Genomic DNA, 22500 nt, shown 5'->3' with positions numbered 1-22500 from the left:
GTGATGTCATGGTGTAATACATGAATAAATACTGCACACATATTTTGGTTGAATTCAGTTTAAAATGTAAATAAAGTTAACAAAAACAGAAGCAGAAGTTGAAATGCACTGTAGCCATGCACCATGCAGCTCAGCTGGGAAACAAACAAACAAGATTCTGCTGTAAAAATGTTTTCCACAACAAAGATCCCAGGAAACAGACAAAAAATATTCTAAAAGCAGCTGTTTGAATGATCTCCTTTACATCTACAGAGAACAGACACACAGAATCAAAAAGCCGCTTGCATTTGTTTCTCAAAACGTTTTCTGGAAATGCATTTTATGTTCTAAATTGTGTCCAGGTCAAATCCCACTGGTTTTATGTTGACGTAAAAATACTATTTCTGAAGATTTAGTGTAATCTGTAATCTCACAAATCCTTCAGGAGTTTATGAAGGATTGTACAGTGAAAAGGGAAAGTTCACGTCAGGACTCAAAAACATGCAAGAGACTGGAATAAACTAAATAAAGATAAGATAATATTCAGCGTAATCACTTGGTCTTTATAAAGGTCGTACTTTAATCTAAAGTTCAGACCGCGGCGTCATAACTGAGCAAAGTTTGAGGTCAGATATTTGAAACTCACTGACACGTAATACATTTCGGTAAAAGTTTAAATTTTTCAGCTCTGAAACTTGAAGCGTTGGACCAGATCAGACCCGTGTCCTCTAAGGTGCATCGTTTGCCCCAATGTCAGAAATTCAACTTGTGCCCAATTTTAAAATGTGAAACCAAATAAAAGAAAATCTGTGGAATATTTGCTCAACTGAATAAAATCTACTGGGTCCATCGTGTCTCTTATTTTTTTTATAAATATAATATTTTTAATTTATTATTATATTTGAAATTTATTTTCAAATAAATACTCGCCTGGCGAGAAAAATTTTTTTTGGGTCTGATCGACCTGCCCCAAGAGAGCGGTAAGAAATAAAAAATGTTCTTCGGGTCATGTGACCCCGAGGAGAGCGTGAGGGGTAAGTCTTCTGCAGGGACTAAACTCCAGAGTCTTGATGGACCCAGTAACATCAAGAGAATTTCATCAAATTTCTCATGGAACTTTACTTTGGCAAGAGTAAAAAAAACTGATATTAGGTACAGATTGATTTTCAAAAATGTTTCATAAAGTTGAGCAAATGCCGCTCCCTCATGTCTCCGTAGACTCTGACCCCTGACGCTGCGATCTGAACAACTTTACACATGAACACGAAACAATGAGGAAGAAATAAATAAAAATCAATCAATCAGATGAGGAAGGTTTTTGTCGATGTTCTTACCCTATCTTCCTGTTAGAGCAGCAGGACACAAACACACGTCACAGTTACATTTAGTCTGTGTTTAGATTTAATGAACATTTATAACTCTGTCATTTTTACTCTGTGTTTTGTATTTATGAAAGGACAGAACATGTGGCCCATACATTTATAGAGGTGAGGAATCTTCTCACATACTCTGCTGTTTATTGTTACTGTTCCATGCAAAACAAATACTGGATTTATTATCTGACGATAAAGTTACAAGTGTTAAAATGGACTCTCAGAATCAGTTCTAACATTTTCTCCGGGTTTATCTGAGTCCAATCTGTTCTAGAGTTAATTTAAAACTTTTGGAAATGTTAATGAAGTAACACTGGACCAAAGTTCCTGTTTAACCCGAAATCCAGAGTTATATTAATGTTTTGAGAGGAAACAGATAACACTCTGTAGAGTTATCCTGATTTACCTAAACAACACACAGAGGTGTTTTATTTTTACACTTTATTTGAGTTAATTTAAGATATGAACAAAACTGGTTCAAACTGGTTCAAACTGGTTCTACTCTCACAGGAGTTTGAAGTGGTGGGAGGAGCCAAATTAACACTAAGGGAAGTTGAATTAACTTCAACCATATCAACTCTGGCAAATAACCCCAACGTAATTTAACTTTGAAATAGTTAAAATAACACTTTTTGTTTAAAAAACAACTCTGAAATATTTCACTCTGAAATTTTAACCCTCCAGTTTTTGTTGTGTAGAATCAAATCTGAGGGTTGAGATATTTTTATATGTATTTATTCATTTATTTTATTCAATTATTTATTTAACCAAAGTGAAGTAGTCACTGTAGTGAAGGGAGTACACGCAGTACACGCAGTACACGCAGTACACGCAGTACACGCAGTACACACACATGCAGTATTCTCCTCCAGGACATTAGTCCCACTCTGGACCTGTTCGTGTCAGATCTTTCAGTTTCCTTCACACAGTTGAGCTCCTGTAGTTTGCAGTAGTGTGTTCAGTACCTCTTGTGCGTGTGCCCGTTCGCCTGCTGGTCCCCGGGAACCTCGATGATCAGGACGCAGGACTGCGCGTGCTCGAAACCCTCTTTGTTACTGGGCGTCTTTGGGGAGCACTGAGTGTCCAACATGAAAACCTGAGATACAAGAAAGACAAGAAAGACCAGAGGATCAGACGAGAGACCATCAAAAACGTGGATTTGGTATTTACACATTCTTGTAAACTCGGGTTAGGGACACAAAAGAACATTGTGACATTTCCTTTCCAAATAAAACTCATGGCTTTGTGCCAGGAGTAACTTTTCTGTCATTTTTTTCTCTTAGACTTAAAAAAAAAATAATAATAATAATAATAAAATAAAAATAAAATAACATAAAAATAAATAAATAAATAAAATAAATAAATAAATAATACAAAATAAATAAATAAATAAAGCAAGCTTTTTCGAGGCTAACTGACCACAAGAACTGTTACTGTGTTTAGAATCTGGTTCTGAAACATGAATTAACATGATGGACATTAGTTATGACAGAGCTGGTTATCAGGGCACCAGGGGCCAGCGCCAGGGGCCAGCGCCAGGGGCCAGCGCCAGGGGCCAGCGCCAGGGGGCCCCTTACAATGTCTTCTAACAAACAGAGGCTCCTGTGGTTGTTATTGTGGCCAGTTATTATTCTGAGCTTTTGTTTTATTAAAAATATGTCTTTATATAACACAGGAGTTCAGTGTAGTAAATTTCTCTCTAATTTATTGTCTCTCTCTTTTTAATGTTATGATGATTATTTCTGTTTTGATTTGTTTGTGTTGTGATTTTGATGTGTTTCTTGTTCTGTGAAGCACTTTGAAATACTTTGTGTACGAATTGTGCTGTACTTGTACTAACCCAAACCAGCCTCAGGGGACTGTGCTGTGAACAGAAAAAAGTTATTTAAAATCATCTTTAAATGTGACAAAACAGTGAAGTGGGAACATGGAGCCGTACGGACATGAGCCACACTCCCACAGTCGTTTTTAGTTGTTGTGAGCCGAGGTGTGATGCCCAGTGTCTGACTCTGCCTCCTGAGAGTGACTCAAATAAATAAATAAAACTGAAAATTCTGATGTGGACACAGTTTTGTGGATGTTTTGTGTTTTTGTAGATGTTTTGTGTGTTTTGTAGATGTTTTGTGTGTTTTGTGGATGTTTTGTGGATGTTTTGTAGATATTTTGTGGATGTTTTGTGTGTTTTGTAGATGTTTTTGTGTGTTTTGTGGATGTTTTGTGTGTTTTGTAGATGTTTTGTGTGTTTTGTGGATGTTTTGTGTGTTTTGTGTGTTTTGTGTGTTTTGTGGATGTTTTGTGGATGTTTTGTAGATGTTTTGTGGATGTTTTGTGTGTTTTGTAGATGTTTTGTGTGTTTTGTGGATGTTTTGTGTGTTTTGTGGATGTTTTGTAGATGTTTTGTGTGTTTTGTGGATGTTTTGTGGATGTTTTGTGTGTTTTGTAGATGTTTTGTGTGTTTTGTGGATGTTTTGTGTGTTTTGTGGATGTTTTGTAGATGTTTTGTGTGTTTTGTAGATGTTTTGTGGATGTTTTGTGTGTTTTGTGATGTTTTGTAGATGTTTTGTGTGTTTTGTGGTATGTTTGTAGATGTTTTGTGTGTTTTGTAGATGTTTTGTGTGTTTTGTGGATATTTTGTAGTGTTTTGTGTGTTTTGTGGATGTTTTGTGTGTTTTGTGTGTTTTGTAGATGTTTTGTTGTTTTGGATGTTTTGTGTGTTTTGTGGATGTTTTGTGTGTTTTGTGGATGTTTTGTGTGTTTTGTGGATGTTTTGTGTGTGTTTTGTGTGTTTTTGTGGATATTTTTGTAGATGTTTTGTGTGTTTTTGTGGATGTTTTGTGTATGTTTTGTGTGTTTTGTAGATGTTTTGTGGATGTTTTGTGTGTGTTTTGTGTATGTTTTGTGTGTTTTGTGGATGTTTTGTGTGTTTTGTAGATGTTTTGTGTGTTTTGTGTGTTTTGTGTGTGTTTGTAGATGTTTTGTGTGTTTTGTAGATGTTTTGTGTGTTTTGTAGATGTGTTTTGTGGATGTTTTGTGTGTTTTGTGGATGTTTTGTGTGTGTTTTTGTGGATGTTTTGTGTGTTTTGTGTGATGTTTTGTGTGTTTTGTGGATGTTTTGTGTGTTTTGTGATGTTTTGTGTGTTTTGTAGATGTTTTGTGTGTTTTGTGGATGTTTTGTGTGTTTGTGTGTTTTTGTAGATGTTTTGTGGTGTGTTTTGTGGATGTTTTGTGTGTTTTGTGGATGTTTTGTGTGTTTTGTAGATGTTTTGTGTGTTTTGTGTGTGTTTTGTAGATGTTTTGTGTGTTGTTTTGTGTGTTTTGTGATGTTTTGTGGATGTTTTGTGTGTTTTGTGGATGTTTTGTGTGTTTTGTAGATGTTTTGTGTGTTTTGTGTGTTTTGTAGTGTTTTGTGTGTTTTGTAGATGTTTTGTGATGTTTTGTGTTTTGGATATTTTGTAGATGTTTTGTAGATGTTTTGTAGATGTTTTGTGTGTTTTGTGGATGTGTTTTGTGTGTTTTGTAGATGTTTTGTGTGTTTTGTAGATGTTTTGTGTGTTTTTGTGTGTGTTTTGGATGTTTTGTAGATGTTTTGTAGATGTTTTGTGTGTTTTGTAGATGTTTTGTGTGTTTTGTAGATGTTTTGTGTGTTTTGTGATGTTTTGTGTGTTTTGTAGATGTTTTTTTTTGGATGTTTTGTGATGTTTTTGTGATGTTTTTGTGTGTTTTGTGTATGTTTTGTGTGTTTTGTAGATGTTTTGTGTATGTTTTGTAGATGTTTTGTAGATGTTTTGTGTGTTTTGTAGATGTTTTTTGGATGTTTTGTGTATGTTTTTGTAGATGTTTTGTGTGTTTTGTAGATGTTTTGTAGATGTTTTGTGTGTTTTGTGGATGTTTTGTAGATGTTTTGTGTTTTGTAGATGTTTTGTGGATGTTTTGTGTGATGTTTTGTGTGTTTTGTGATGTTTTGTAGATGTTTTGTGTGTTTTGTGGATGTTTTGTAGATGTTTTGTGTGTTTTGTAGATGTTTTTTGGATGTTTTGTGTGTGTTTTGTAGATGTTTTGTAGATGTTTTGTGGATGTTTTGTGGATGTTTTGTAGATGTTTTGTGTGTTTTGTAGATGTTTTGTGGATGTTTTGTGGATGTTTTGTGTGTTTTGTGGATGTTTTGTAGATGTTTTGTAGATGTTTTGTAGATGTTTTGTGTGTTTTGTAGATGTTTTTTGGATGTTTTGTGGATGTTTTGTAGATGTTTTGTGTGTTTTGTGTGTTTGACTGTGACCTGCTGGGCCATGGCCTTGATCCTCCAGTACTCGGCCTCAGCGGACGGAGAGTGAGACGGAGCGGCCACCTTCACCTCACAGGCGTCTGCGCTGGAGCTGTCTGCACTGCTGTGGAAACACGCCAGCAGGTTCTGCAAGCACAACACACACACAACACACAACATCAAAAACAACACAGAATACAGTTAACGGGATAATGAGGTTAATGCCATACTGTGGAAATCCAGGAAATGCAATAACATCTCCATGGAGACAAACATCAGACCAGTGGTGACGTACAGTTTTGTTATTTAAGTAAAAGTTCAGATACAAAGACAAAAAGTGACTAGTAAAAGTATCACAGGAAAAAATCTATTGAAGTAAAAGTACTAAAGTACCGTATTTTTCAGACTATAAGGTGCACTTAAAATCCTTTAATTTTCTCAAAAATCAACAGCACGCCTTATGTTTTAATTCTGTCGTACTAAAACATTATGGCAGATTTTTGAGCGTCATGTGCCACATAAAATCGGTTTGAGGTCAGTAAACACAATCAGAATGAATTAATTAGGGATGTAACGATATGCAAATCTTATAATGCAATATTTATGTTGATATTTTGAAGAGGCTGATATAATTGTATATGGGACACTTTTCCATCCATCCATTTTCTTCCGCTTATCCTGGGTCGGGTCGCGGGGGCAACAGTCTGAGAAGGGTCTCTTAGACTTCCCTCTCCACACACACTTCCTCCAGCTCTTCTGGGGGAACCTCGAGGTGTTCCCAGGCCAGTCCAGAGACATAGTCCCTCCAGTGTGTCCTGGGTCTTCCCCGGGGCCTCCTCCTGGTGGGACATGAACACCTCCTGAGGGAGACGTCCAGGAGGCATCCGGAACAGATGCCCGAGTCACCTCAACTGGCTCCTCTCCACGTGGAGGAGCAGCGGCTCTACTCCGAGCTCCTCCCGTGTGACTGAGCTCCTCACCCTGTCTCTAAGGGAGCACCCAGACACCCTGCGGAGGAAACTCATTTCGAGCACTTGTATCTGCGATCTCGTCCTTTTGGTCATTACCCACACACTTTTTTACTTTTAAAATACTTTGACAAGATTTTGGTGTGAATTATTACTGTAAAAACCCCAAGAATTCAAGTAGAAAACATATTTCTTCATGTTGTCTGCGCTGAAATGAATCATGGGAAATGTAGTTCCAGATGTTCATAAACTGTTGCTGCTATAAAATCTGCATTTAAGCAAAGAAACTTGTGATTCGATATATTGTGACAGCCCACGATATTATTGTGAGACTTTATGATATCATGATATTTTGGTTATTGCTACATCCCTAGAATTAATACATAAGGCGCACTGTCGATTTTTGAGAAAATTAAAGGATTTTAAGTGCAACTTATAGTCCAAAAAATACAGTCCTCGTTATCTTCCACTGCAGCAGGTGAATGACCCCAACCACAAAACGACAGAGTGCATCTTTGTACTCTGTGTACTTTTTACACAACACAAAACGCGTTACTTAACTCCATCAGAGGATTAAAAGACGCATTAAGGCTGACATGAAAAGTCTATATGAAATCTGACGCAGCTTTAGTGTGAGTTTGTGTTAATGCGGACGGAGCTGCGGTCCCACGAGTTTAGAGGCGGCAGATGTAATGTTTGTTCAGACTGAGGTCAAACTGAGCTACAGAACAAAGACAAACTGTTTCTAATCTAAGAGGATTATTCTGAGCACAAAAACATGACACAACACACCTGAGGGATCGTCGCATTTATAAAACTCATCGTGAAACTAAAAACAAACTCACTCACTGCTCTTTTCTCTCTGAGCACAGAAGCTTTTGTCTCATCCGGCGGATTTAAATCAGACTTATTCTGCAAAATGGATTTCTCAGATCTTTCTCCATGTTCTAGTTTCTTCTGTCATAAAAGGTAAACGCACATCACGTAGAAAACTGCAGACTCACTCCCAAACTTCTCTTTTAGATTAGTGTAGTTTAGTTTATTTGTTTATTTATCAGACACAATGCACATAAAAACACTGAGCCACACAAAGAAGTTATATAATTGTAGGAGGTTACAGCAGAATTGCTCATTTCCACCTTCAGACGATGGACAGGTCGGTGTCAGAAATGGGGCAGATGCCAATAAAGTTTTAAAAGGAGTTTCGTAACAGCCGCTTTTATACTTTGTGATCTATTTCTCTATCAATTTTAGTACGTTGTCTTGAAAAAAACATGTATTTTTTACATATTTATTATTTATTGTGATCTTAGCCAAGTGTGATGGATGGATAATTTAATTAATTGTGCCCTTCTGTACTAGACTGATTCATCAGACAGTTTCACTTCATGGAAACCGTGTGACCTCGCTGCATTAGGATTCGTTCGCTCGACAGTAGGCGGGTATGTTTTTTAACCAATCGCTGCTGTTTGGTCGTGATGTATGTAATGCTCCGCTAACGGGTCTGACTGTTATATGAAGATTTTCCCAAATCCCGTAGGAAGAAGAACAATAACGTCTTTCCCCTTGATAAAATTCACCAAACATTCTCTTTGTTCCGGCTTTAAATCCTTGATCTCAGGAATTGTTGACAACACAGAATGTCTGTCTCTTCTCTGATTGGCCGGTGCACGGTCTACAACTTCCGGGGTTCTTGCAAACAGTCTAGTGCAGGGGTGTCAAACTCATGTCATATAAACCCCAAAATAACAATAAGTTCAAATATTTGTGCAGAGAAACACAAATCTATTACAGAATTTTTTTTAAATTGATGAACTCTTTCTTTTACAAAATATTATAATATTATGAACAACCTGAAACTTTAAGAAAAATACAATTTCAACACAATGTTTTAAAAATAACCTGTATGTAAATAGGAATAAGTAAATTTTTGTAGTAAAATCCTGCACTCGGCTCCACTTTTCTCATGTTGGACATTTTTCTGATGAGGGTGTCACGGTCAACAGTCAAAACGATCGTCCTTTAAGAGCGTTTGGAAAGAGACAAGTCTTCATTTGTGCTTGTGCTGCTCTGGTGGGAGGGGCCACGTACAGAGACGCTGGAGACGCTGCTGTGATAAACACCACAGAAAATTAACAAGATTTTAATAGAAAATATCATTCAAATATTTTAGTAGAAAACTCAGCCGAGGGCCAGATTAAAGGTCTTGGAGGGCCGGATCTGGCCCCCGGGCCGTATGTTTGACACCCCTGATCTAGAGTATTCTGATTCCTGTTAACGGGTCGGGCGAGGTGTGGATTTAACTTTGATATAATCTCGGGTTAACGGGCGAGTGTGTGGTGCTGGAGCCGTGCAGGACTCTGCCTGAGTAAACAGAGTCACCTGAAGAAGAACTCGGCGTAAATCTGCAGGTTTGTGAGTTAAATGTTTGTGAATGAAACAAAACTCGACTCCCGCTCTGTTTGTGACGAGGAAACAACATTAGATCAGATCAGAGCACAGTGTCATTCGGGCTCTTTAACCTGTTTCCATTTGTTCCACATTGGAACAGAGCGAGTGAGTTTGGGCCTGATCCCGCGGCGCCGCTCTGATCTGGGACGGCGGCTTACGGCGGCGTTAGCGTTACCATGTTGACCGCATTAAGGGGCTTTGGCTGGACATCTGTCCCACACGCCGCCGGCTCACGCGGGGCAGGATTAGGAGGTCCGGGGCTCTGTGCCTCTGGACACCGCGCCGGGCTCATCACAGTGCACTGCTCTGCGTTTGGACTGGTGGGGGCGCTCTACAGGCCTTTTACAACCACAAGTCTGAGCTTGACTTGAGCGCTTTTGGGCATTGTGTCCTCGGGCAAGACACTTTAGACAAGCCGAGATGTGGTCAGAAAGTACGAAGGAGATTGAGCATCACAGAACGTAAAAGCACCAGAGTTTGAGGAGAATTGTAAAGAGACAGTACCATAGATTTTTGGGATATTTTTGAGGCACAAAATCAATAATGTTGAATTTTCGTCTATTTTCATACATAAATCACACCGGATTATAAGAAGTGTTGGGAAGGTTACTTTTAAAATGTAATCCCCTACAGATTACAGATTACACACCCCAAAATGTAGTTTGTAACAGAATCCATTAAATTACTTAAAGTGAATAATGTAATCTGAATACTTTGGATTACTTGATATTGTCATGTTTTTTAAAACTACATGAATGTACCAACCACATCCTGAAAATTCATGTTTATTCTCTTCAAATTGGCCCTGGTTTAGTCCTGGTTTAGTCCTGGTTTAGTCCAGGTTTAGTCCAGGTTTAGTCCTGGTTTAGTCCTGGTCCTGGTTTAGACCTGGTTTAGACCTGGTTTTAGTCCTGGTTTAGTCCAGGTTTTTTTTTTTTTATTTCCTATGAGGACGACTCAAATATACATGGAGTAATAATGTGTTTAATGCAGCTTTGACACATTTGTTTATGTTTCACAGAAACAAAACTTAAAACCACATGACTCATTTGCATAAAGTATGAGCTCTGATAAAAACAGCTGCTGTGGTTCAGCTTCTGTCAGACTAAAGGACACGACTCAGTGGAATATGAGTGTTCTCTCTGTGACGACGGCAACAAGGCGGCGGTGACAGTGTGCGCTGAGTTGACGCAGAATTTCGCCCTTTACTCCGCGAGGCTCCTGACTTCAGTCGCCGTAATGCTCCGACAATCATTCCAGTGGTGCGGCTTCGTAGTTTACCAAAGTCGTACGTAAACACTGACAGATTTTTGAATACGGCTTCATAGTTTACCAAAGTCGTACTTAAACACTCTGACAGATTTTTAAGCATCGTGCACCACACCAAATCGGTTCGAGGTCAGTCAGCACAACCAGAATGAATACAGACGCTGCAACGAATTATAAGGCGCACTGTCGATTTATCGAAAAAAAATTTAAGTTATCACGTGACCGAGACAAGAGTGAGTCACAAACAGAAGTAATGGATTTCATTTTAAATTTTTCAAAATAAAACACTGTTCAGACTTGGATAATGAATAAAATGCAAGTTATTCATTCAGCCTGTGATTTTACCTTGACCGGCTCCAGTGTGGCAGAGAAGGCGTCCTGCAGGGCACAGCACGCCAGACGCCACATCTCCTCGGTGAAGACGGGGCCCACGGTCACCAGCACGTACCTGACACACACACACACACACACACACACACACACACAGAGTCACACACAGAGTCACACACAGAGTCACACACACAACACAATCAGTCTTACAGTTCTACTACAACATTTGAACATGATTTAGTTTAAGCATCTGACACAAATCGAATGTTAAAGACTGTTTGTGCGTGTTAGTATATACCGTAAAATACCAAATAATATCCGGGGCGTTTATTTGTTTCTGTCACTTAACAGACCAGGCTTTTATTTGAGACCAGGCGGCAATTTGGGGAAGGCGATTAATTCCTTTGTCACGAAAATCTTGCTCAACAAAACTGGGAAAATATGATACTCGAATTCTTTGAACCAGTCTGACGATAATTTACAAGGGCACGATTCCAGCAGCTTCGTCCTCTGTCCTTCCTCGCCCCTTCGCCACGACTTTCCTCTTACGCCTCAGCAGCTACGATCGCATCGCTGCTTCCTCCCAAACGACAAACTGAAGTCATTTTACCAAAACTCCTAAAAACTGCTTCCATTTCCCGCTGTGTTGCTCCATCTTTCTTTTTTACGTCACTTTGAAATTTTCCGGGATTTCACAGCAACGTCGTCTGTTCCTCCACTTATTTCAGTGAAGCTGAGTCTGATCGGATGCAGCAGAGAATGAAGCCCATCCACTTAGTCACACGACCAGACTGGTGTGGGCAGGACTGACCTGAAGTCAAACTGCTCCTGTCGCTGTAAACATCAGACTCTCTGTTTGTCGCTGTACGAATCATCACAACTTGGTTAAATAAAAAACAAAAAACGGGAAATGGGAGTTTGCATCCTCCTCCTGCACACGGCATTAAAAGTGGACTCGGCGGTTACCGTATTTTCCGCACTATTAGTCGCTCTGGATTATGCGGCGCACTGTCATTAAATGGTCTATTTTTGAACTTTTTTCACAAATAAACGTGGGACTTTAAAGGAAACCCAACAGTGTGATGGGTGAGTGGTTTTGTTTGTTTGTTCGTTCACTGTGACTCTGGGCTTTGTTCAGTTGTGGCGCGTAGGGAGTAGTGTCTGTCGCTGGATTGTCGGTGTGTTCGCAGTGACTCAGTTGTTCAGTCGTGTCTAGAAGCGGCTCGTCGCGCTCGTGGCTTTTTCGGTTCGTTCCTCCGTTCCGTTCCTCACATTTTTAGCTCTTTTTATTGTTTTGTAAACGCTATAATCACCTGCAACAACAGATTAACATGTTTTATAAGTTTCGGTTTTGCTGCTAAGTCACTCCCCCTTCAGAGCGCCATCACAACACCATCAGCGCGCGTCCCTCTAACGAAACTACTGCGGTTTTCTGTCACGTTTTTGTATTATTCACGGAGAATTTTCCCGTTTACTGTCGTATTTATGGAGAAATCTCGTACAGAGAGATCACTAGATTACTCAAACATGCGTGGATGTCTCTAAAACCTCTTGAGACATGTTTTTTTTAGACGATGGAACATTAAAACATGGGAGAAAGCTCCAAAAACACCCCGTCTTTAAGCACAGTTCTCCATTCATCTCGACAGAAATTCTAATCTTGGTAAACGGAATTTCAGTTTTGTCCATCGTTATCGGTCATTTTTTACATTTTAAAACTTTCGTGTAGGGAGGGTGTGTCTGGGACCAACGGATTGTCGGCGTGTTCGCAGTGACTCAGTTGTTCAGTCGTGTCTAGAAGCGGCACATTGCGCTCGTGGCTTTTTCGGTTCGTTCCTCCGTTCCGTTCCTCGTCGGCGTGGAGTGATGAGTGTGTGTGTGTGTGTGTGTGTCACTGTGCGGTCGCTGTCTGCTCCGTGTGTGTTTGTAGTTTACTGAAGTCGTGCTGGGACGCCCGAGTGGATTCGTGTGTGGGGCGCTCTGGATTGTGGCGCACGGTCGTTTTTTGATGGGGTTGAAGGATTAAGAGCGCGTCTAATAGCCTGGAAAATACGGTACTTCAGTGGGTTTGGTCACAGTCGGTCGGCGAGTCCAGAGTCGGGAACTACACCGGAAGTCGTCATCGCATGTTTCCAAACGTTTTCTTGGTTTGTGACTGAACCGTGAACAGAGCCTGTTGGATAAAAGTCTTAAGAACCAAAAAAAAACATTTCTAACATGAATAAACGGGCCGTCATGTCCAGTGTTTTTGTAATGAAGTACACATCGGCATTATAATTGTTCTGTCTTCATCATGTTTATCTTGTATCTTGGAGCACAGAAGCGGCACGTTGCGCTCGTCGCTTTTTCGGTTCGTTCCTCCGTTCCGTTCGTCGTCGGCCTGGAGTGATGAGTGTGTGTGTGGGTGTGTTTCGTTGTGCGGTCGCTGTCTGCTCCGTGTGTGTTTGTAGTTTACTGAAGTCGTGCTGGGCCCGAGTGGATTCGTGTATGGGGCGCGCGGTCATTTTTTTATGGGGTTAGAGGCTGAAGAGCGCGACCTAGAGCCCGGAAAAATACGGTAATTGAAAACTGGCTATTATTTGGTATTTTACGGTACGTGTGTGTGTGTGTGTGTGTGGTGTGTGTGTGTGTGTGTGTGTGTGCGCAGTACCTGATGCAGGAGCAGCCCACTCTGGAGATGGGCTCTGCAGGCTCAGACACACACGACACCAGCAGCTTAAACAACTCCTTCAGCATCAGGTTTATCAGAGACTCATACCCCATATCTGGAAAAAAAAATACACACACAATATATAAACAATACACACACACACACACACAAGACACACACATAAGACTCATAACACACATCTACAAATTTCACTTTTAGAGACTCAAACATCACCAGAACAAAGGCGTTTTTCAGTCACAAAAAGGACATTTGTGCAGCTGAAATTAATTTAACCCACACGTTTAATACGGCAACTTTGAGTCTTGACAAAAATGTTCTGTTTGGTTCACACTTTCAAAAACAGTGAATCTCTAATACAGGTGTCACTGAAATGACGACATGCGTTTCCACAGTGACAAGCAGACGTCAAACACTCCGGAAATGTTCCATAGTGCCCCTTTAAGCAGCCTAAAGTACATAAACACACACACACACAAGCATGAACACGTTAGTCCCACCGGAGTGAATGAAGCTGTGCACGTGCTCCACCACCAGCTCGCAGCACAGCCCGATGGCGTGCTTGAAGTTGGCCGCCGCCATGTCCCAGTAGGCGTGGTCACCGTGGCTCCGCTGTAACCATAGCGACATGACGGGAAGCAGCAGCTGGATGACGGAGAAGATGGCGAAGCCCGGACCTGAGGACAAGAGGAAGGACTGAAGAAGGAAGATCAGAACGGACGTGATGAACAAAGAAACTGAGCACGTGAGTCGACGGGGAGAAGAGGTACTCGATTACATTTGTCTGAGTCACATTTTAAAGACGTTGCACTTGTTGGAGTAGTTTTATCAAACCATACTTTTACTTTTTACTCAGTCTACAAATGACAAAAGTTTGAGTATGACTTTCAAATTTAATTTCTAGAATAAAGGGTGTAAGAAAAAATCGATTCAGTGACAGATCGTGATACTTCACTGCACAATTCTCGAATTGATTCAAATGGATCCGAATCGATTTTTAAAATTATATTTTTCACAAAAAATCATTTGTTACATTTGTTTTTAATGATTTTAATGAATGATGATTAAAAAAATACATAAATTATATTTGTTTTAGGTGTAGTTGAATATTATTAGAAGAAATTACTGATAAATCACAATATATCATCCATTGTTTTAGTACTGGGATATATCATGATATCGAATCGTGACGTATCAGAAGTATCATATCATCAGACTCAGCCCTACCTGGAATACACCAGGATCTGTGTTTTAGTCACTGCTTTGTCTGTAAAAATACTTTATATTTAAATGCCTCATCATAGGCACGGTGGCTGAGTATCTAACACTCATGCCTCACAGCAAGAAGGTTCCGGGTTCGATCCCCGAGTCGCCCGGGCCTTTCTGTGTGGCGTTTGCATGTTTCTCCCCGTGTCCGAATGTGTTTCCCCCATCACCCCAAAACATGCTCCAGGTCTCCAGGAAGAACAGTTTAGGTTCATGTCAAAATTGACATAAATAAAGATGATACATTCACACAGTTGTTCTTACAATAACTAACGTGTAGTTTCCTCTACTGGAGTAATATTATACTGAAGTAACTGTACTTTTACTTAAGGTGAATTTATGTTTGCTCCTCCACACCTGCCGGAGAGAAACCAGTTCAAACAAACCTTAAAATAGTGTCTGAAGCGAGTGTGTCTGAAGCGAGTGTGTCTGAAGCGGGCGTGTGTCTGAAGCGGTGTGTGTCTGAAGCGGGTGTGTGTCTGAAGCGGGTGCGTCTGAAGCGGGCGTGTGTCTGAAGCGAGTGTGTGTCTGAAGCGGGTGTGTCTGAAGCGGGTGCGTCTGAAGCGGGCGTGTGTCTGAAGCGAGTGTGTCTGAAGCGGGTGTGTCTGAAGCGGGTGCGTCTGAAGCGGGCGTGTGTCTGAAGCGAGTGCGTCTGAAGCAGGTGTGTCTGAAGCAGGTGCGTCTGAAGCGAGTGTGTCTGAAATGGTGTGTGTCTGAAGCGAGTGCGTCTGAAGCGAGTGCGTCTGAAGCGAGTGCGTCTGAAGCGAGTGTGTCTGAAGTGGTGTGTGTCTGAAGCGAGTGCGTCTGAAGCGAGTGTGTCTGAAGTGGTGTGTGTCTGAAGCGAGTGCGTCTGAAGCGAGTGCGTCTGAAGCGAGTGCGTCTGAAGCGAGTGCGTCTGAAGCGAGTGCGTCTGAAGCGAGTGCGTCTGAAGCGAGCGTGTCTGAAGCGGGCGCGCGTCTGAAGCGGGCGCGCGTCTGAAGCGGGCGTTACCTGGCACGTGGGTGAGCTCTCGGAGCAGGGTGAAGAGCAGCTCGAGGGTGGGGGGCTGGTGTTGCCGGGGGCAGGTGGACACGGCGGCCGTCAGCTGCTCCAGGAGGAGGATCCACACCTGGATCAGGCCTGAGGAGGACACGGGACGGTCAGATGTTTCACACGCAGGTTTCAAAGATCAACACGGAGCAGATACCAGTGTCATCGTCGAACTCCTGCAGCACACAGTCCACGCCGTCCTCGCTGCTGACCGAGCGCGCCTGCCCCCTCATGGGCAGACTGGCCAAACGAGCGCCCAGGAACACCGGCTTAGAGGGCATCTTGTAGATCTTTGACAACAGCTGCTCACACAAACAGGAAACACCTTATAAATACACCTGCTCGCCTCTCCACAGACCTTTACTTCAGCCTGGTGAAGACAAGGAGACAAGGAGAAAAGGAGACAAGGAGACAAGGAGACAAGCAGGAAGAAGAACCTCCACCAGAAAAGGAGAGCACCTTAAAGGGACAGTCCGGAAATTTGGACATAGGACCTCAACTTTTGCACCTTATATGGACTGAACCAGGACTGAACCAGGTCTAAACCAGGACTAAACCAGGACTGAACCAGGACTAAACCAGGACTGAACCAGGACTAAACCAGGTCTAAACCAGGACTAAACCAGGACTGAACCAGAGCTGAACCAGGTCTAAACCAGGTCTAAACCAGGTCTAAACCAGGAAAACCAGGTCTAAACCAGGACTAAACCAGGACTAAACCAGGACTAAACCAGGTCTAAACCAGGTCTAAACCAGGACTAAACCAGGACTAAACCAGGACTGAACCAGGACTGAACCAGGACTAAACCAGGACTAAACCAGGACTGAACCAGGACTGAACCAGGACTAAACCAGGACTAAACCAGGACTAAACCAGAGCTGAACCAGGTCTAAACCAGGTCTAAACCAGGTCTAAACCAGGACTAAACCAGGTCTAAACCAGGTCTAAACCAGGACTAAACCAGGACTGAACCAGGACTGAACCAGGACTAAACCAGGACTAAACCAGGACTGAACCAGGACTGAACCAGGACTAAACCAGGACTAAACCAGGACTAAACCAGAGCTGAACCAGGTCTAAACCAGGACTAAACCAGGACTAAACCAGGACTGAACCAGAGCTGAACCAGGTCTAAACCAGGTCTAAACCAGGACTGAACCAGAACTGAACCAGGACTAAACCAGAGCTGAACCAGGACTAAACCAGGACTGAACCAGGACTGAACCAGAGCTGAACCAGAGCTGAACCAGGTCTAAACCAGGTCTAAACCAGGACTGAACCAGAGCTGAACCAGGTCTAAACCAGGTCTAAACCAGGTCTAAACCAGGACTAAACCAGGACTGAACCAGGACTGAACCAGGACTAAACCAGGACTAAACCAGGACTGAACCAGGACTGAACCAGGACTAAACCAGGACTAAACCAGGACTAAACCAGAGCTGAACCAGGTCTAAACCAGGACTAAACCAGGACTAACCAGGACTAAACCAGGACTGAACCAGAGCTGAACCAGGTCTAAACCAGGACTGAACCAAAACTGAACCAGGACTAAACCAGGACTAAACCAGAGCTGAACCAGGTCTAAACCAGGACTAAACCAGGACTAAACCAGGACTAAACCAGGACTGAACCAGAGCTGAACCAGGTCTAAACCAGGTCTAAACCAGGTCTAAACCAGGACTAAACCAGGACTGAACCAAAACTGAACCAGGACTAAACCAGAGCTGAACCAGGTCTAAACCAGGACTAAACCAGGACTAAACCAGGACTAAACCAGGACTAAACCAGGACTAAACCAGGACTAAACCAGAGCTGAACCAGGATTAAACCAGAACTGAACCATGTCTAAACCAGGTCTAAATCAGGTCTAAACCAGGTCTAAAACCAGGACCAAACCAGGACTAATGTGAGTCTAGTTCCGCCCCTGAGAGAACCGAGCCTGTGGGGCAGGGCGTCTCCAAGGCGCGATCGAGCGTCGGCTGCTCTTCGCCCCGTGGAGCGTGGAGTTCTGTGTCGGTCCTTTCACCCACGGTCACCCGACGGTCTACGTGGGCGCACCTTCGGCGTTTCACCGCTGCTGATATCGCCGTGATTTTAGCAAATTTGTATGAAGAAAAACGAAAAACCCACCAGTCTAATCCAGGTTAAAAAAGACCAAAAAATTGTAACACGCATTGCTCACATTTAGGCCTGTAAAGATAATCAATAAATCAATTAATCGTACGATAACTTTTAACAAGCTCGATAACTTTTCCGGCTGCGATAAATTCTATTTGCAGCTTGTTTGTTTTCCTCGCTCTCAAAGAGGGTGAATGTTAGAATGTTAGTTATCGCTCTCTGACTCCTCTCGTTTAACAGTCACATGCGTCAAATGTTGCGAGCGAAATGCAAACGACGAGAAGAAATGTCTCAAACCCCAACAGCCGATAAACCCAAACCCGATCGAGCGGCACTACTAGCCCCTGGGAGAACCCGAATTCCACTGAAATCCCACAAGACACCGACACGACACCAGACAGGACAGAGGTTCCCTCATAGAGAAACAGGATCCTGTGTCACGGGTTCATACGAACATTTAAATGACCAAAATGACGAGGCCACAGCAGCAGCCACAGAGAGAGAGGCCACTATATTTCAATGTAAATCAACGACTAAAATCACTTTTAAGGGCAGTTTTGTTACAGAGACTTAATAATCCATTTTATTTATTGTTTTGGTTGTGTTTGGTTCAACAGTGGTTTATTCAAGTGTATTTTTGTGAACAAGACACATTAGACTAGTCCTGTGTTAACAAGTCTTTTTTATTTAGACCTGTTGTTTTTGTTTGTCTTACACTTCCTGTGTTAAATCGTCTTTAGAAAGTCAAGTTTATTGATCTTTGAAAGGGTGTATTTGCCTTTTTATTTCATGGTCACTATAATCAAATTGGTTTCAAACTGTCAAATATATCGCAATAAATTCTTGGTCAATTAATCGTCCAGCAAAATCTGTTATCGTCACAGGCCTACTCACATTTGTACCGAGTAAAATATTACTATTTTTTTCCTTGTAACGCCACATTACTGCGTTACTCCCAACACTGTTCACTCCACACGCTGAGGTGGTGAGCTTCTACTGTAGCCACAGCTGCACAAATCCCTCACCACATTCACATCAGACGAACTGTGTGACGTGTGAAGGACACAGAGAAAACCTACAGAGCTGCACATGTTATAAAATCAAATCCGTTTGGCCGATACCTGTGAACATTTGTGCAGATAATCCAGAGCTGGGAGGCACAGGTCTGTGGAGCTGTGTCCAGACGGGTTCACACAGTCTCCGATCTCCTTGTAGTCCACCTCTCCTGCACACAGCACACACACACGTCACACACACGTCACACACACGTCACACACACACACACACAGAAAGGGTGACTGATGTCGAAGTAAAAGGGGGCGGGGCAAACCTAGTCCTTTGACAAACTTCATCAGACACATGATGTAATCCGTGGCGGCGTTGGCGAACACCTGGATGTTGTCCGTGTTTATGAAGGCCTCAAACACGTCGAACACCGGAGCCTGGGATTTACCTGAGAGACACACAAGAGGAGGAGACGTGTGTGAGGGGCGGGGTCAGGGACAGTGAGGGGCGGGGGTCAGGTACAGTGAGGGGCGGGTCAGGGACAGTGAGGGACAGTGAGGGGCGGGTCAGGACAGTGAGGGGGGTCAGGTGACGGGACAGTGAGGGTGGGGTCAGGACAGTGAGGGGGGGGTCAGGGACAGTGAGGGGCGGGGTGAGGGGCGGGGTCAGGGGACAGTGAGGGGCGGGGTCAGGGCAGGGGTCAGGGACAGTGAGGGCGGGGTCAGGGACAGGGACAGTGAGGGGCGGGGTCAGGGACAGTGAGGGGGGGTCAGGGGAGGGGCAGGAGGGGTCAGGGACAGTGAGGGGAGGGGTCAGGGACAGGGACAGGAGGGGGGTCAGTGAGGGGCGGGTCAGGGACAGGGGTCAGGGACAGTGAGGGCGGGGTCAGGGACAGTGAGGGGCGGGGTCAGGGACAGTGAGGGGAGGGGTCAGGGACAGTGAGGGCGGGGTCAGGACAGTGAGGGGTCAGGGGGAGGGGTCAGGACAGTGAGGGGGACAGTGAGGGAGGGGCAGTGAGGGGCGGGGTCAGGACAGTAGGGAGGGGTCAGGAACAGTGAGGGGAGGGAGGTACAGTGAGGGTCAGGGACAGTCAGGGGCGGGGTCAGATGATTGATACTTAGGGACAAATTTATCTGGTAAATGTTCCAGGTGATCCAAAGTGAACATATGAAGAACAGTTTTATGACGTTATCAAATTACCGTATTTTCCGCACTATAAGGCGCACTGTCATTGAATGGTTTATTTTCAAACTTCACATATATATCGCACCGGACTATAAGACGCATTAAATGAAACACAACAGTTCGATAAGTCAGTCAAACTTTATTTAAGGCGTTCACAATAACTCTCAACTTTGTTCAATTGTAACGCGTAAAAAAAATCCTGTCTGAGACGCTAAATTGTTCACGTATTCAAGTCATAATAGTTGAAACAGTTGGGTGATTCCGGCGTCCACACGTCCACATCCCTCTGTCATGATCCGAGTCAGTGTGGTTCCTGTTCCCTGGAGTTCAGTTCAGTGATGATTCAGGTTTTGGTGAAAGCTCGGACCACAGTTGACCTTGATCCTCAGTCCGGGCGTCCACGATCTGTCGGCAGATCGTGGCGTAAGTGGCTCGGCGCTGTCTCCCTGTGTCTCTGTCTCTCTGTCTTGGTGAATGTGTGTTCTCCTTCTCTCGTCCACTGCTCCCACGCAGCTAAACGCACTTTCACTTTAGAACAGCCTTGAGTTTAAAGTGGGCGTTGTGAGCGTGTCTCTTGACAGGTGCATTTTGATATTAAAAGGAATCACAGTCTGTTTTACACCTGATGCTCCTGACTACAGGAGCCAGAACGCTGCAAGTGGAGCGGCTTTGTACTTCACTAAAGTCGTACTAAGACGCCCCAATAAATTCATTCATAAGGCGCTCTGGATTATCAGCCGCACACTCGTTTTTGGATGAAATTAAAGACTTAAGTGCGCACTATAGTGCAGAAAATACGGTAATTTAAGCAGCTGTTGGTTTAATTTGTGGGTTTATTTTGTCTCTGTGGGGAGTCCAGCCCTTATGCGTCTTACCCATGGAGTACTCCCCCTGCAGGTAGTCTTTGGTATCGCTCTTGCTGCTGTGGACCGTCCTCAGAGCGCTGAACAGAGGCCTCCAGCCCGACAGGATCTGAGGAGAACACATCTCCACCAGCTCCCCGATGGAGGTCACCACCTGCACCACAACACACGGGGTCACCTGTCATCGACCTGTCTGTACGCACCTGTCTGTGAGCCCCTGTCTGCCCCCCGGTGCCCTCCCCTGGCCTCACCTGGTCCTGCACGTCGTCGTCGCACAGCTCCAGTTGCATGATGTGCTCGAAGGGTCTGAACAGGGCCTCGTTGAAGTGGAAGTGCGGGAGCTCGGCCCAGCTGCTCAGGACCTCGGTGAGGACGTCGTGGAGGAAGGACACGGCCTTCTGGGACACGTGACGCTCCGAGTGACACGCCGCCTGCAGGGAGACACACTCATAAACAAACTCCTGCAAACTACGTACTCCACTACTTTATATAAGGGTCCAGTCAAGTGGTAACGGAGGGAAACAGGGGCAGATTTTTGACATTCAAATGTCTCTTATTCAGAAACTAGAGGAACTATTGAAATAAGTAAAGTATCAGAATGTAGGAAAGAGTTACACTCCAACAGGGTCAAGTTAAACCTGTGAGATTCTTTCAAGTCGTTGACAAAAAATTAAAAACTCATGTCGGTAACGGAGGGAATGAAATATGCAGCACTTTTTGGGCAATAAATCCAAACAGTGATAACTCTTGGTTCTCACTTACATATCCTTAACAAACTGGTTTGAATATTTGCTTCATATAGTTTTCTACCATATGGTACAAGATTAGGTTGAAAAACCTCTGACTTTTTGACTCATGAGATTTTTTATTAAGAAAGGTCATGGTAACGGAGGGAAAAGTAATTTATTTGTGAAAAAAGTTTGAAAATAGACCATTTAATGACAGTGTGCCTTATAATCCAGAGCGACTAATAGTGTGGAAAATACGGTACTTTATAGGCGAGTTTCAGCTGACGTCATTGTTATTAAAAACCCGCGTTGCTGCTGGGAAATATTTTGGTCGGAGGCAAGAAACACGGTAGCGTCAAACACAGTGCGTAACCTTGCGTATTTCTCCCTGATAATGGTAAATTCCTGCTGCATTATCGGACGCACAAATAGAAGCACGGAAGAAGGAAAATGTCTTTTTCGTATTCTGAGTGAAAAGAACCACTAACGGTGAATTAAACGACTTTCAAACATCCACAGAGCAAACGTAGAAGATCCTAACAAACCGTGGACTCAACAAGTTCAACAACACATCCAGACTCTTGGAGGTTTTCATCTTTTCTGCTGTGAATGGCCCAGGAGTTTCCACCAAGTCATTGTGGATGTCGCCCAAGTGAATATTTGTCCAGGGAGTTGGAGATTCTGACCAGAAATTTGGTTTGGTCCAGACTCTGTCGGGGTTGAAAAGGGTGATTTGTCGTCCGTCGATGTTTATGACCAATTTCTGGTCAAATGGTCTTGGGTCCTCTGCCGTTAGAGTGGATAAATAACCGGGATCAATACCCTTTACGTGTTTTCTCGCTCCATCCGTCATGTTGAATTAGTGTTTCTTGCCGCCGACCAAAATAATTCCCAGCAGCAACGCACGCTTTTGTCAACAGTGAAACTCGCCTGTACTACACACGGTGCACAGAGCACAGGCAGTTCTCACCTCCACCAGATGAGGCGCTACCACACTCCAGGCCCT

At 43.3% G+C, this 22500-nt stretch overlaps 1 protein-coding gene across 1 annotated transcript in view; it reads right to left on the bottom strand.

Annotated features, from left to right (window-relative positions):
• The window catches only part of arfgef3 (ARFGEF family member 3), a 100425-nt gene that overhangs the window by 17886 nt on the left and 60039 nt on the right, over positions 1-22500 (bottom strand). Inside the window, 12 exon segments of the mRNA XM_055162756.1 lie at positions 2318-2448; positions 5629-5760; positions 10647-10749; positions 13282-13396; positions 13800-13976; positions 15556-15684; positions 15752-15896; positions 18835-18938; positions 19044-19166; positions 20779-20920; positions 21018-21197; positions 22465-22500. The exon segment at positions 22465-22500 is cut by the window's right edge and continues 104 nt beyond it. Coding sequence (XP_055018731.1) covers positions 2318-2448; positions 5629-5760; positions 10647-10749; positions 13282-13396; positions 13800-13976; positions 15556-15684; positions 15752-15896; positions 18835-18938; positions 19044-19166; positions 20779-20920; positions 21018-21197; positions 22465-22500 — 1517 coding nt within the window.

The sequence above is a fragment of the Boleophthalmus pectinirostris genome, unplaced genomic scaffold (assembly GCF_026225935.1).
Source record: "Boleophthalmus pectinirostris isolate CB_2022bp ecotype Guang Dong unplaced genomic scaffold, ASM2622593v1 HiC_scaffold_5, whole genome shotgun sequence".
In the NCBI taxonomy this organism is placed as follows: domain Eukaryota; kingdom Metazoa; phylum Chordata; class Actinopteri; order Gobiiformes; family Gobiidae; genus Boleophthalmus; species Boleophthalmus pectinirostris.
This window is presented reverse-complemented; position numbering and strand designations above follow the sequence as displayed.